Source organism: Takifugu rubripes, chromosome 17, assembly GCF_901000725.2.
Source record: "Takifugu rubripes chromosome 17, fTakRub1.2, whole genome shotgun sequence".
Taxonomy (NCBI): domain Eukaryota; kingdom Metazoa; phylum Chordata; class Actinopteri; order Tetraodontiformes; family Tetraodontidae; genus Takifugu; species Takifugu rubripes.
The window spans coordinates 13650099-13665630 of record NC_042301.1 but is presented as its reverse complement, the minus strand read 5'-3'; the positions used below and the strand labels follow the sequence as shown (position 1 = coordinate 13665630).

Here is a 15532-nt window from a genome sequence, read left to right as displayed (position 1 = left end):
GCTAATCCATCAGGTGAGGTACCCAAAAGCGTCCTGCAGAAGGGAGTCTCGCTTGGCTGTCTAGATTAGACAGTGTAAGTTAGTGGAGGTGTGTGTGAGGAGTCCATCCACACACACACCTCCTCCGGCAGCCATACTGTCACATACTGTGTGTGCAGAGAGCTAAAGGCTTTAGCTGTGAAGTGTGTTGCTACGACAAATATCAGGTTACCATGCGACAGGTTTTGTCAAAGGCAGAGTCACACACACACACACACACCTGAACAAACAGGACAGGAAGGCTGGACGTAGTATCAATCATACAGCAGTCATATACAGCTTTAAGGGGTAGAAGTGTGCAAACATGATTGGCAGATATGAAAAAAACAGATGTCCATAAAACAGCCTGTGTAACACCTGCGTCACTGTCGGGAATCAAGGATGGGGGAAGCGCTCAAGAGGTGCATCAAAAAGAATCTGCACTAGATGACGTACAGTGTTAAATCTAAGTTTAGGCTGTCAGTAAACAAACATACAAACTATGAAACAAACCTATCATATATTTCATATTTTAATACACATTAGAAACTTGATTATATAGATTTACAGACAAACAGTGTTCACACACACACACACACACACACACACACACACACACGCACACACGCACACACACACGCACACACACACGCACATAGAGTTGTCATTTAAATATAATCCACTTCACACTTTTGAACCTGGGCCTGGTCTTGTGTGAGAGGCAGGAAACACTTCCGGATGTTCATCAGTCTTTGCTCTTGTCTCCATAGCGACTGACGTGTCATGTGACCTGCGGTCATTCCGGAGTCCAGTGCATCACACGAGAGAACTGACCCGAACACAGAGGCTGGAGGCCCCCCGATTATGACGTCATCACAATAAAGTCTACAGTTTGGGAGAAGTGAGCGGTGCGATGGGAAAAAGAATGCGCACGTATTCCAGGGGACCCGGGCCAGAACCACGGTCAGGTCGGGTCGGCTGGTGAAAGGCCCCCTCCCTCGCAGATGGTGTGAATGCTCAGGGCTCAGGAATCTTAATTGGGTGCATAAAAAGTCCCCCTGCACCATCCTAATGACTGTTACAAGACAACTGAGGTGCACAACGTCCTTTCCTAAGACCTGCAGAGCTGTTTTGTTTTATCCAACCATATTCTGCATTTCCCTGTAATTACAGAACCATGATGAAATCCCCAGGAAGCACCATCATGCACTGTCATGGTTTTACACTGATTAACTTCTACAATCTGTCCCTTAATGGCACTCCTGCTGGTTGTAAGCCAGTCTGAGCTCAGTATGGTTGTGATACCGAACAGATGTCCCCTAAATCTGTCTGTCTCACGCACACACGTTCACGGCTTCCTGTCAGTCTTCTCCTTCGTATCTAAAAATGGAGATAAAAGATGGCAACTGGTGTTTTTCCCCACTTGTAATCATCTGTTGAGGACAGCTCATTGTCCTCCCTGGTAACGTCCACAACATAGAAAAACCAAGCAACCACGGAGCTCCTGAAGAACACAGATATTTCCTGGATGACTAGGACGGACATTTAATGGCTCTGCTGGGGATTTGTTTTTGATGAAATTGAGTGCGAGCCAAAGGAAATGAATGTTAATGTCGCCCATTTGGTTACACTGGCCCCCTTCCTCCACCTTGGAGACTTTTTCACACTCCTGATGACCTGAGGGTTTGGGACAAGTCCTCGAAACTGTGGTCAGACTGTGAGTGTGAGTGTGTTCACAGCCCTTACTTAAAAAAAAAGAGCCTGAAGCACAAGCACGGCCATCTTCCTGTCTGTTTCCACATGCTGATGAAGAAGATAGCAAGCCCAAGCATGCCTCCCCCCCCACCACTTCCCCACCTCCTCCCCCTCCTCCGTCCCCATGTGGGTGGTCACTGGAACAACTGGGAGCAAAGACCAGGAGCAACAGCTGCTCGGTGAGGAGAAACCAGCACAGATTTCCAGCAGTGCAAGTAAAAACAAGCCGGTTGGAGGTGACCTCACCGGGGCTGGAAAACCTTACAGAGCTCCTTTAAACAAAGACCAACTTTGCTGGACTCCTCGGGACATTTAAACGGCGTGAGAGAATGTGAAGACTTGGCCGAGTTTGTACTCACACAGATGGTCAGAGCTCCGGCCCCCATTTCTTCCGCACAGGAGGAGGGATGAGTGGAAAACTGCTGGTGTCTCTCCTCTTCTCCTCACTCTCCCACAGGACACATTTTTGGGTTCCTCCCAGTGGTGGGATCCACTTTTTCCTTAGCCCTTGCCATCTAAAACGCATACACACACACACTTACACACACAGGAGACCATAAAGATGCCGCCCGGTGCAGGGGCACAGATTAGTGCTGGTCTCTCTTTCTCTTCCTCCCTCTTTATTCCCCCTCTCTTCTCCTGAGCTGAAATTTGAGCCAAGCTCTCCCATTGGCTGAGGAGTCTGGTCATGTGACACTGGGGGCTTCCAAAAAACTTTGAATGTGCGCTTGCACTCAGGCTGTGTTCAGCCCTGTAGTTTTCTTTCCTACTTTTTTCTTATTGAGCTTTTTGTAGATTGTAAATAATATTTGAAGAACTACAGAAGCGCGTCCAACAACTGATTCGACGTATGTAAGAGTTTTAGTAATCTGTGGTTGTTTGAATTGATTATGATAAACCTATACGTGCTTTTTAATTCTATAAAATAAGTAATGCACCCATAGGTGGATTGATCTACTTAAGAGTAAGTCATTTACATGGATTTTGAGGCGCCCCCGTGGCTGCTAGAACGCTGCTCTGCCATGTTTCTACAGAAGCCCAGAACAGACAAACATACCTGAATACAAACATATTCGGTCGTATCAATAGACAGCAATGTGCAATCAGTGTTGCAATGTAGAGATAAAACGTTTCGTTTACAGATGAATTTTCAAACTGCATAATAAAAAAAAACATACAAACACTGTCGTGGGAAACTATGGTTTGCTTCCCAGCAGCCGCTGCAGACTGTCGGTAATGTATTTGGTTGTAATGCGCATTCTCGCCGCTAGAGGTCACTAAAATCTGACTGGGCCTCTACCGAGCACGTTTTTGTAGACAATACTTTTAGATTTGTCTTTATAAGGTGTTAATGTAAATAAAAACGGCTATTTTCAAAAACATATAATAATGTACAGCAGGTACATTAGATGTTTGCTGAGTAGCTGAAAATAAGTTAAAGAGAAGAGGTCTGAAGGGGGAAAAACATGATGGAGACAGAAAAAATCATTTATTTCTATGGGTAGTATAGTTTTATTAAATTTTAATACAATATACAACAAATTAAATATATTCTTGGATACAGGTATCGCCGCCTTCAGAGCTGCATACTGACCTCCGACCCCGCTGACCCACTCAACGTGACTCTACCGATTGATAGATATGTAAGCGGTGCAAGAATATGTTAATATGTCCTACTTATACTCCCACCCAGGAATCTTAAAAGGTTCCCTTGCTTTCGTATAGGAACTTCTTGATGTTGTCATTAATCCATTCGTTAAAGGCAGAGACTCGGGTGAAGACTGAGGGCTTTTTGTCCTTGATGCAGCCGAAAGGCCCAAAGCTGACGATTCCGTGCACCTCCCAAATGGTGTTAGTTCCTGCATCCCTGCAGGAGAACGGACCACCGGAGTCTCCCTGCAGGACAGAGACACAAGCGGTATTGAAGTCTGTTGTTCCCCGACAGGCCTTTCGCACCATTGCTCATTCTGTCCAGCCGATGTTTCTGTCTGTGTCGAATTATGGCTGAGAAACAGGCAGCCAACTTGAATCAAGGCTGACTGATCACAAACAATAACACTTCGGTGTTACGTAAAGCACAAATCAGTTAGATATGCGTGTGCTTACATAAGACAGAGGAAGAGTTCCCCACCCAGCAACATGACCCACATCATTTGTGGGTTTCTCTTGGTTGTGTTTTCTCACCTGGCAGGCTGATTTTAGCTCGTCCGGGGACTCGTACCCAGCACAGATCATGGAGGGTCTGAGGGTGTCCCACCAATAGGCCGGTTTACTGCAGGTCTGAAACTCAACAATGGGGAGGGCCGCCTGGTTGAGCTTCTCAGCCACTATGGGGACCAGGTTACCTTTAAAAAAAAGTCAAAAAATAAAGATAAATTCCATTTTTAAAAATCCATCCATCCGTTTTTTTGTGCTGCGATAACAGAGAAAATTACTTTCCCACCTTTCTCGTCTCCCCAGCCAGTGACGAAGCAGGGTGTCCCGGCCGGCATCACAGCCCCAGGGCTGGGCAGACAGATGGGGCTGATCTCCCTGGTCATATTGACGGGCTTCACCAGGTGCACCAAGGCGATGTCGTTGGTGATGTCGCTCTTGTCCTGCTCGTAGACGAACCCCGCGTGCTTGATGATGCGGTCCACCTTGTAGCACTCCTCCGCGGAGGGAACGTCCAAAGAGGAGTTCATATGGTGCTTTCCCAAACACATACGCCAGTCGGAGGGTTTATTGAACAGCCTGGAGGGCACCAGAAAGTATGCAATCAAAGGTGAAATGGAGGAAATGATCAGTAATCGTCTTATTGTTTTGCAATGTCAGCACATTTTCACACATATTTGATCGTATCGTGCTGCTATCTCTATGTTTGCGCAATGGTTCGCGTCTTACCCCATGAAACAGTGAGCCGCAGTCAGGACCCACTCTTCGTGAATCAGAGAACCCCCACAGTTGTGCAGGTAAGGCGTTAAAGAAAACACCGATACCTGCAGAGAGGAACACATCTGATCAAAATGGACACTTTCTTCCATCTCAGGCGCTTGTGAATAGACGGCTGTACCTGCATGGAGACCTGCCAGGGCCACGAGTGGGGGACCGCCTCCTCCCCGTTCACCACCCTCGGGGTGGCTATTCTTGGCTTCACTGCGGGGTTTCCACAATTTAATGGCCACTCTGTGAGGAGAGAATTCACAATTAAATAAGCTGTGAAGAAGCTCCCATGGAGGGGGGAGTGCCTGAGCTGGAAACTGCTGTGGTAAGCTCTCTTTAGAGATGTAGTGCCTACAGAACCAGGTCAGAAATGGACTCCCTTGCATTCATTAATGCAGGTGTAGATGATAGAAGATTCATTAAAAAGGCGCTACACATACCAATAGTGATGTTGTCCCACGGATTAGAGGGGGGAGGTGGTAGAGTCGGGATCAAACCGCCATCGGTGGTCCAGTAAGCACGAAAACCGCTCTGCTGATTGCTTCTGTCGCTCAGGAAGCGGATGACGGCCGTGTTGCTCGGAACAGTGACGTTGGGCGGGAGAGCGAATCCGCAGAACCGCGCTGCAGCACAAGAAGGACACGGTTTGTGTCCACGGTCTTAAAACTCACAGAAGAAGAGCCGAGTCACGGTTACCAACCCAAGGATGACATGTTTTTTCCATCGAAGACCTCCACATAGTCCAGACAGTTGCCAAACAGGTTGGCCGCCTGCAACTCAAAGTGGGTGAAGGCCACATGGATGCTTTTGGCTGAAGGAATCTCGATACGCCACGTGCACACAGACTGAGCTTGGTAGTCGCTCGGCCAATTAGGAGACCTGAGTTCACCCTGGCTGCTGCTGAAGCTGCCTCCACACGGAGCTGACGTGTGTGTGCGTGCGCCACAGGGAAGAGAGAAACAGACGAATGGTAAGTGAAGGCTTTTCCCTGTGGGTTTTCTTGCCCCATTTTCCTCCCACCTTACCCTCTGTTGGATCTACTGCCTTCCAGGAAGCAGTGAAGCCCGTGTCCACCACCTTGTCATTGGAAGAGAAGCTGATGTGGAGTGTGTTTCCATCACTCACCAGGGCTTCAGGTGGGACATGACTGCAGAGTGTTCCTGGAGAGAAATGAACGCAGTGATATATCTGCACGTAAACAGGGCATTTAAGGGTCATTTTCAACACTTTTATATCAGTTTATAGTATACAAAAGAAAGAATGGGGGTATAAATGCCCGTATTTGACGCAATACAAATCTATTTTTATGTACCCAGGCTTCCTAATCTGTCCGAGAGGCTGACTTTATCATTAATGCAGAGCTCGCTCTCCTCCAGTGAGAAATTGTGAAATCGTAGGTGGACCAGTTTTCCCGGGGGGGCCTGGATGATCCACTGGCATCTGGCTCTGTTGCTGTAGCTGCCAGGGTAGCCCAGAGAGGACAGGCTGCCACCTGTGCCGTTCAAAACCTTCGGACCCCCGCAGCCAGATGCTACAGCAGAGAGGACAGAAGGTGAAAAGAAGCAAGATTTTCTGGATTCCATCTAACTTTGGAGCAAAATGGGTTCGTACTGTGCTCATTGTATATCTCCTTGCGGATGACATTCTCGATCCAGGGGATGTAAGCGGACAAGCGTGTGAATACTGACGGCTTCTTGTTCATGATACATCCAACAGGACCAAAGCTGGTGATGCCATGAACTTCCCAAGGGGCACCGAGAGTATCCTGGCACACCAGAGGACCCCCTGAATCTCCCTGTAAAAACCCCAGCGTGAGTAGAATCATCACAAACACAGCTTTTGCCATCACAACTGTCTGTTAGCATGTCCATTTTCATACCTGGCACACAGACTTGAGATCATCAGGCAGGGTAAAACCACAGCAGATCATGGAGGTCTTGACCTGGAACCACCAGTAATCCATCCTTTTGCAGGTCTCGTATGGCACAACTGGCAAGGCGACCTGGTTGAGAGCCTCGGCAACTTTAGGGTCCTGAGAATTACCTGATGAATGCAGAAGAATCGTTGGCAAAATCTTTGAATGAGAGTGACATATTGAGACTCATAAACAGCACATCTGTCCAGCAGGGGGCGCCAAACATATATGAAAGACTGAAGTATCCACTGAACAGGCAGCTAAAGAATCAAATGGGAGTGTAAATGCATCTCCAGTACCAGTCTCATCTCCCCAGCCTGTCGCGTAGCACTTCTTGCCTCCAGGCAGCACCTCCTCCTTGGAGGGAAGGCAGGCGTACGAGATCTGGTCACTGGGAATCACATCTCTGTCCAGCCTCACCAGGGCGATGTCGAACTCCACCGAGGGCACCGTGGGGTATTTAAAATCCTCGTGGCGGTAGATGCCTGACACACCGAAGCAGCGCTCGCTAGGCTCTGTGTAGGTGAGGTTGTGCTTGCCGAGGCACATGCTCCACCGCTGCAGCTTATCAGCATATCTGGGCAGCAGATCAGCGCATTCCTCAACGACACTGTGCATTTTCCCATTGTGCCTGTGCTCCAAGGTTCAGGGCTGTGCTTACCTGATGAAGCAGTGTGCGGCCGTGAGGACCCAGTTCTTATGAATCAGGGTACCCCCGCAGATGTGGGAGAAGCTGGGCTCTGGACGGCTCTCGGGCCAGACCTGCAACAGACATCCAAGGCGTTAGGCAGAGATGTGATATTTACATGCATGTCTATATTACCCAGGGGTTCTGCTGACCTGCATGGACACCTGCCAGGGCCAGGAGTGCGGCCTGGCCCGCTCCCCGTTCACGATGCGTGACATGATTGAAGGAGGGATGGCCGGTTTCCCGCATGAGCTAGGCCAGTCTGGGAAATGAGAGTTGAACTAAACTTTAATCTCATACCTGGCTGTCCGCTCATGTATGAGTTTGGATCATTCCGGCATCCGCAGAGCCTGGATATGAACGTCTGCGGCTACAAGATAACTGTTTTTTGCTGCATTAACATATTAACATATTCCTGCAGATCTGCAACCATCCTGCAGCTGAAATGGTCACCTGAGAGGTCGCCATTAAATTGTCCCAATTATTCTCATCCAAGGGTCCCGCTCCGTCTTTTCGTTGACTAACACCTCTGGTCACAGCCTGTGTGGGTGGTGGTGGGGGGAAATAAACCCCAGTGGCAGCAGCAGCCCATCTATAAAACTCTATTTCAGCAATTGGCTTGGCAGGAGCCTGGGCCACCTGGGGCTCGTCGCCGGGTGAAGAATTAGGATCAGGTGACAGCCGTTTCATGTTCTCAGTACAACACCGATTTACAGTGATGCAGAAGGGGGGGGGGGGGCAGGAGGAGGACAGGAGGGGGTTGTGGAAGGAAGATTATGTCAGATGGAATAATGAGGCTGCAGCTCTGCTTAAACAGCAGCTCCTCTCCTCTCTCACTTTACACACGTTTTAAAGGGCCAGTTTGGCCCCGCCCACCGCCTGGTACCACACCTCAACACGCCGCATCACAGGTAGAAAAAGCACCATTAATGGCTCAAAACATCAGCAAACACTATAGTCAAAACGATTTGAATACTCCACCTATAGGGATGCCGTCCCAGGGGTTTGGTGGAACCGGTGGCTCGGTGGGAGCGGGCTGACTGGGGTCTGTGGTCCAGTAGGCCCGGAATCCTTTGCCCTCATTAAACAAGTCAGTGTGGAAGCGGATCAGCAGCCTGCTGCCTGAGGTCTGGATGGTGAGCGGCAGCGTTGACCCACAAAATGGGCCTAGTAAACACAGAGCAAACTGGTGAATATCACAAGCAAATAATTATGTTTAATTACACGGATGCAAATATCAGGGCGCAAGAAATGACCTACCGTGCTTTTTATTCAGCACATTAGTCAAGCCGTTAATGTCATAAAGCATGACGTTATCGTAGCATCTGGACGTTAGCATATCTCTGGCTTCCAGGTCAAAGTGGGTGAACTTCAGAGTGATTTTTTTCCCAGGGCGCACAGCGATGTTCCACATGCACTCAGAGTGGCCTTTGTAGTTCTTGGGCCAGAACTGGGACTTGATCACCCCCGTTTCCTCCTTGGAAGAAAAGCCGCAGCCCTGGATTTCTAACAGACGACAGAGAGAGGAACTCATTGGTTCCGTTTATACCATTTGTTCTTAACTGATGTACATGAGAGTAGATCATATATAATTTAATTTAGTACAATAAAACGTGGAAAGTTTTATGGTGGCGAGTGTACGCGTGCACGTGGGTGTCCTTGGTACCTGCGATATCTTCAGGGTACACAGCCTCCCATTTGGCAGAGAATCCTCGATCCGTGAGGCGACTGTCGGACTGAAATGCGACAGATATCGTGTCGCCGGAGCTGACTAGGACGGGGGGGGGGATGTAGCCGCAGAGTGTGCCTGGAGATGGAGACGGGCCAGGAGGGAAAAAAGGGAAAGATGGAGATGGATGAGACGATGGAGCCGGGCCTTAGATAATGCAGCTGTACAAATAAGGCTAATAAATAGCTGCTGTTATGCTGATTATACTGTGCAGTTTGATGGATGGTTATGCAGATGAGCCACCGACCAAAAACAGCTTCACAAACTCAGTCGGAGCTACGAAAGCCTGCATCAAAACACTTCCCAGCAGGGATTAATTGCCTATTTCAGCTAAAGCTAGAAACATCTACTACAAAACAGCACAAAGACAGATAGTTGCACAGCAATATCAATAAAAATAGTTAATATAAACTAACAATACCCTTCAGATGCATCAGGAAGGATTTACAATGTGTTGATTTCAGATCTTTAACAGTTTCTTTTAGCAGATAAAAAAGGACACCTGAAGTAAAAGGATACACAACGAATGCGCTCATCGCCCTCATGGACGTGCATTCACAGATAAGATGTACTTTTACCCCAGAGATAAAGCAGCTTTAGGGAACACTGTACAGAACCGCAATCACAAGTTATTCCCAGTTTACTGAAGTGAGTAACCAGCTAAAATCCAGTAAACACGCGGCAGATTTTCTTAAACTTCAAGAAGTGCACGGGACCTAATGTGGCGTAGCCATCTGAGATGACCAGCTTGTCGTCCTTGCACTGGCCGGTGTTTCCTGTGATGGCCATGTCGGTGAGCTGCAGTTTCACCAGAAACCCTTTGGGCACGGAGATCCTCCAGGAGCTTTTCAGCTGAGCGGGGTAGGAATTAGGGAAACCGGGGGAATGGAACGCCCCTTTGCGCCCAGTCAGGGTAACTGGGCCGCCGCTTCCTGGCAAATAAGAGAAGAAATCATGATGTCAGCAGGAGACACCTCGTGCTGGCTGAAACAGGGAGGAACGGTGGTCAGAGCTGCAAGCTGCATTTGAAAAACCCGAAATTAAAGACAATAACTACCGATACTATGGTGGTTCCTGAGATAACGGGGCACAATCGGACAGCCGGATAATAAAATGTGATGTCAGCGATGTGCAATCAACATGTTGGAAGGGCGTCATAAATCTGATGTTATTAGTCATGGAGGCTGGCCACAGAAATCTCATATGAACTCATAGAACCCTACATGAACAAGCAAACTCCACAGAAGACCAAACAAGCAGCATTTTATGACATAGTAAAACAATTCTAGCGGCTCAGAATCTGGCTCATAAAATCTGAATAATCATCTACGCTGCCCAGAAGATGGAACTTTCAATCCATGATTGTCTTGTGTTGACTGAAAGGTTCTTTAAAAATTCAGCATGCATGTAGCCGTCACTGATTCACTATGACCTTTGACCCTTTGAGCCAAAGTATTTGGAGCGACTCCTCACCAGACGATGTAGGGGAGGGTGTTGTCGCCGGCCGGGCTGTGGTTGTGCCGGTACTCGGGCTGAAACTGGTGAAGTTTGCGCTGAAGCCTTTGGAAGTCAGCCGGTGGTCTGATTTGAAGCGGACCGCCATGGTGTTGCCGCTGGACTCCACCGGCTTCGGCTTCGTCTTTCCACAGAATTTACCTTTGGAGAAAGAAAAGGAAGAATCACAAGATTAAAAGACACTCCAGACATTCTATGTATTTCACTTTCTGCTCATCTTTATCTGGAACCGCGGCCTTTTCGCTTCGAACAAATCCCTCCGCCCCCTCAGTTACGGCTCCCTGTGATACCGATGTGCGATGGTACCAGGGCCCATTTTAAACTCCTCGGGATTCCTCTCGTGTGCCTCTCTGCTTACTGGGAGTGGGTCTGAAATGTCATGTTTACCTAGCGAAGAGGAGCCAGCCGTGTAGCCGTCAAAGACCTGAACAAAGTCTCCGCAGACCTCTGGGACCAGGTCAAAGGAGGTAAATGTCAGACGAACCCTTTCACCTTTGGGGACCGTGACTCTCCACTGGTCAAACACAGACAGACGACATTCATGTAAACCCGCGTGCTAATTTCCCCCTCACATTTGCTTTTACATGCAGAAACACAGCAAAGGGGCATGTCTGATGTGCAGACGTGTATATTTGAATTTTAGCCCGGTTTAACTCCAACAGCAGGTGATCCTGTTTGGACAGGTGCTCTACAATAACACACGGCGTGATGAAATTATGATGACAGACAAATAAAACGATACCAAATCCTGGCAGTGAAATCAAGGCTAGATGGATTTTAAAAAAATATTTAAAAAAAATTAATAAGTTAAAATCCTCATTGTTAATGAGGCCTTCTTGGGAAAAATGTAAACCAGAACTATAAAAACCCACTGTTACAGCTTAGCGTCCTTTAGCTTAGCTTAGGGAATCAGGTGGAAAAACATAAACCAAGTTAGGTCTGACAAAGTTTTCTCATGCATGAGTTTGTACATATTTATTGACAGAAAAGACAACTGTATATTTATGAGGTGAATCAACATTTGCGCTTAAATACACTAAAACATTATTAGCATTTGCTACTGAGTAGCAGGAGAGACGAGCAACAGGTAATACAATAAAGTGGCCTTTAATTGTTGCTGCTTGTCCCAGAATAGAAGAGAACAGAATAGAATAGAAACTTGAATGTCAACCTAAATTATACTTTACATTTAGGAAAAACAAACAGATTTCAGTGTGTGTCTGTGTACCTGGTACAGAGCTCCGTCCGTATAGTTCTGCCCGGGGAAGCCGGGGGTCATCACACTCCCCTGGTCACCTTGGAGAGCGCCGCCAGCTCCGACTAATTCTGGCAGCGGGAAGGAGGAAGGGTACTTCAGCTTCCCACACACACTTCAAGGATAGGTACAATCCCTCTACATCCACCTCCGCCTGCGCCTCATTCCCACATTTATTTTTCTGGGACAGCCACCACATTATTCCGGGGGTGAAGGTCATTTTCCTGCCGAAATGGATTTACCTGACGTGAGCTCTGGAGCCACGGCTCTGTAATGAGCCTTGAAACCTCTGCTGTTTGTCATGTCGTTGGTGTTGAAGTACACCGTCAGGCGGTTCGAGAGTGAGACCAGCGGCCTCGGTGTGACACCGCCACAGTATTTACCTGCAAACAGCACATGGGACATAAGCGTGCAACCCTGGCGCCCAGAGGAAGAGGCAATTAAAGAGCGACTCTGTTCGCAGAGGCTCAAAAGCAGGAAGCTGAATAGCCGCGCCGCTTCCTTTTCCCATTAGGTTGGAATTAATCCCAGATTTACCGATGATTCCCAGAGAGTCTTGAAGTGTGATGAAGTCTCTCGTGCACAGCTGGGTGTCCTCCAGAGCAAAGTCCTCAAACCACAGATGGATTACCTGCAACAAAAAGACACAGATGTGCTTCATCCTTCTTTGTTTTCGATCCCAGGGGCAGATAGGAGAGATAAGGTTGGTGTGGCTCAACCTGTAAGGATTGTACACAGTTAAAGACAAAGGGGAAGCTGCTAAACAGGACAGTTCCCATTAACTCTAAGGAAATACTCTTATTGTGGCCTGTTCATTTTAACATTACGAGTAAGAATAAAACCCTCTTTTTCTTGAGAAAAGAGTCTTTTTCTGGCCAGTTGGTTTTGTCATCTGTCTGAGCTGCAGCCTGATTTAATTTGGTCTAGGATTGTCACTCAGTTGTGGCCACGCCCCCTTTGACATCATCTGACTTATCCAACTGAAGAAGAACCAAAGAACCACATTCTCTCCCTCTTGGTAAAAACCACAGCACCATTCTTGATAATAATGACATTAGTACTAATAACGTTGGAGGCAAATGTAACCATCTGGAGGGCTGAGATGGTTCTCGTCACCTTGTCCGGGTCCACGGTGATGTGCCAGGAGCAACTCTTGCCATTGTCATAGTTGTTGGGATAGTTCACACTGCTGAAGGTTCCTGACTCCGCAGACAGATCCCGAGGGCTCCCACAGCCCGAGTCTGTCCCTGGAAGGATGTGACGAAGGAGAAAGACTCGTTACTGGTGGGGTTTCACCATTATCATCGTCGCCGCAGAGCTTAGCACGTTAGCATGCTAGGGTTTTCTAATTTAGCTGAGGCTAAAGGGGGCCAACGACCACGTCTGTACTTTTTTTTTTAGAAAAAAGGCTCAATTTGATGAACTCATGAGCTGTCGGCTGACGAATAATCCTTTATGGCACCAATGTGTCAGACAACAATTACAATATAAAACAGCAGGAGAAGAAGGAGTAAACAGGAGGATTCTGGGTATTCAAGCACAAACTGGTTAAATCCAAATGTCTTTAATCAAAAGACTACTCTACCCTCAAAGGTGAAAGAGTTTATCCTTTTTTTTTTTTACATTGGAATTAAATATCTTGGTCCCATAAACAACCTTTAGGAGGATCGATGAATCGATGCAGACAGCTCAGAGGGCGCAGGGATGGTACGGAACGTCCTCGTCTGCAGTGGCATCGTGCTCCCCGGCTGCTGCTAATGGTGCAGCTTCTGGAGCTCAGCTGTGTTTAACCACAACAAAAAGTGCAGCAGATCCTCTCATTCATCAAGTGTCAGCAGCCTCCGACCGTCCTCTCCACAAAGACACCCTTCTGTTCACGCAGCTGAAGGGCCAACCCTTTAATAATGTAAGCGTCATATGCGAGCGTGTTCTATATCTGCGAGCGTTTGCTGTCACCGACAACCTCATGGCTTAAAACCGTGGGAGCAATTCGTTTGTAATTGTTGAGAACTGGGTGAAGTGGAGTTTATTTTGATATTAAATGAAGAGGTGAAGAAATATGCGATGAAGAGCGCATACTTAATAATACAACTCACTTTTTTATCATTTCTTTTGTTATTTGGGGGGGAAAGGAGCTAGCATGCTAACAATTTTGATGAATGCTGTATTTAGAACCTCAAGTGACAGATAAGGGAACCGTTCAGTACCATCGCATGACCCGTGTAGCGCCACTTCGCTGTGCATCACGATGCACTCAGCTAACAAAAACCCTCGCTGGGTTTTAAAAGCAACAGGCGGGCCCTCACACACGTGTGCTGATCCTCCACAACCTGTTTCAATGAATCAAGTCTCCCAGTCAATAACATCGACAGGGGAAATTCATCTCTGAGCCAAAGAGCCCGCGACGCCGAAATGACAGCAACTTCCGTCAGCAGCGCAGACTCCGATGGGAATCTCTCGCTGGATTTTCTCCCTCTCCGTTCCCCGCTCTCGCTGTCCTTCTCTGCTCTCCATTAAAACAATCATAACCTGGTTGTGGATGCAGGTTACACCTCGATGACCAAATAACAATGTTGCAGCCGTGTGATGAGATTGCTGTAATATTCGGACCTTTTAGGGTTATCTGGGAGGCTTGAGCGCGCCATCAACCACGCTGGTAAACTGCGCATGTCTCACACTCACCTTCGACGTTAGTTGGGGCATTAGCTTCATTAGTAAAGTAGATGGCAACCAGACCGACGCAAACCCCGGTCATGAGCACAAACAGGAATATGAGGAGTTTCTCCCGGTTGCTCATTTTTTTTCCAGTAACGGTGCACCAGACTGTGTCTCATCCAACGGTGCTCCGACTTAACGCCGGCACAGAGACGTGTTAACACAGGTGAACTTTGACTGAGGAGATGAACCTTGAGCCCCTTCACACGTGCGCCCCTTCTCTGCTGTGGATGGTAGAAGACGGAGCCATAAATCATCCGGTATCACGACAGCAGGTTAATGAGTAGCGCTGGTGTCCCAATCAGGTTCATCAGGGGTCTTTTCGCCAGACCTCCAAAGAACGTCACGTCTGATGGTTGGTGGAAATCCGAACCGGCGTTGAGCTGCGTGATGTGCTTTTCCCAGCTATGCCCACAGCATTAATGCACAGATTAAGGAAAGTCAGCCATTTTACTGTTGACAGCAGCAGCCACAGCAGGTCACCGCTGACAAAGACTTTACACCCTTATCATTTACTAAAAAGACTTAATGGCCTTTTTCTCGCACACCTCCGTTAGATGTTCCTGCTATCTCATCTATTTGGCTCTTCCCTTTAATGCCTGCCATCTCCAGAGGAGCAAAGGTGATTCACGAGCTAATCCACTGAAGAACAGCAGATTTATGCTCTCATCTATTAGCTCAAATTGTTGGAATCATCGTCACCAGTTTTCTAAAGCACTACCTGTCCTTCTAAAACCTGCAACTGCGACTTGGCCATGGCTTCAGGACAAATTAAAAATTTCACACCAGGGTGATTTATCCTCCGGCGTCCAACGCCTGATCCATCACACAGACATCACACACATTGTCATATCAATAATGTGCAAGGAAGCAATAATATTGTTAGAAATGTGCTTGTTTTATGTTGGCTGTTGTCAGCCAGTGGCTGCCTGTTAGCTAAATCTCCTGCCCTCATTTTGGAACCTCGTACTCTAGAATAAAGGTTGGAACTCCATAACTGTCACCGTGGAGGTGATCATC

At 47.7% G+C, this 15532-nt stretch overlaps 2 protein-coding genes and 2 long non-coding RNA genes across 11 annotated transcripts in view; 2 read left to right on the top strand and 2 right to left on the bottom strand.

Moving 5' to 3' along the window:
- fam13a (family with sequence similarity 13 member A) overlaps positions 1-2420 on the bottom strand; it is a 30306-nt gene extending 27886 nt beyond the window's left edge. For 2 of the 4 annotated variants that reach the window (XM_029850149.1, XM_029850151.1), the window contains exon 1: positions 2133-2420. In XM_029850149.1, the coding sequence (XP_029706009.1) occupies positions 2133-2159 (27 nt within the window). In that variant the 5' untranslated portion in view covers positions 2160-2420. The remainder of the gene's footprint in view (positions 1-2132) is intronic. The other 2 variants (XM_029850150.1, XM_029850152.1) reach the window with 2 other exon arrangements.
- An 8-nt stretch (positions 2421-2428) lies between these two features.
- Positions 2429-5391, top strand: LOC115253166 (uncharacterized). 5 transcript variants are annotated; one of them, XR_003891439.1, is made up of 8 exons: positions 2434-2621; positions 3338-3416; positions 3499-3691; positions 3965-4051; positions 4234-4537; positions 4669-4724; positions 4802-5020; positions 5251-5391. It is a non-coding gene; the product is annotated as an uncharacterized lncRNA (long non-coding RNA). The 5 variants fall into 5 exon arrangements; XR_003891438.1 differs by having other exon boundaries at positions 2429-2621; positions 3499-4051; XR_003891437.1 differs by having other exon boundaries at positions 3965-4537.
- On the bottom strand, positions 3139-14654 carry LOC101077657 (ovochymase-2). The gene is made up of 25 exons (XM_029850148.1): positions 14480-14654; positions 12914-13044; positions 12335-12428; positions 12040-12180; positions 11771-11868; positions 10930-11056; positions 10501-10683; positions 9744-9959; positions 8965-9105; positions 8559-8804; positions 8280-8465; positions 7451-7560; positions 7272-7372; positions 6910-7187; positions 6575-6738; positions 6307-6490; positions 6008-6226; positions 5721-5855; positions 5396-5617; positions 5136-5318; positions 4826-4938; positions 4657-4751; positions 4217-4506; positions 3958-4118; positions 3139-3669 (listed from the first exon to the last, which is right to left on the bottom strand). Exons 1-25 carry the CDS (start codon positions 14592-14594, stop codon positions 3472-3474), a joined length of 4131 nt encoding a protein of 1376 aa, XP_029706008.1. The 5' UTR covers positions 14595-14654; the 3' UTR covers positions 3139-3471.
- Positions 8073-8865, top strand: LOC115253167 (uncharacterized). Its single transcript, XR_003891440.1, has 3 exons — positions 8073-8209; positions 8286-8487; positions 8691-8865. It is a non-coding gene; the product is annotated as an uncharacterized lncRNA (long non-coding RNA).
- Positions 14655-15532: the final 878 nt, after the last annotated feature.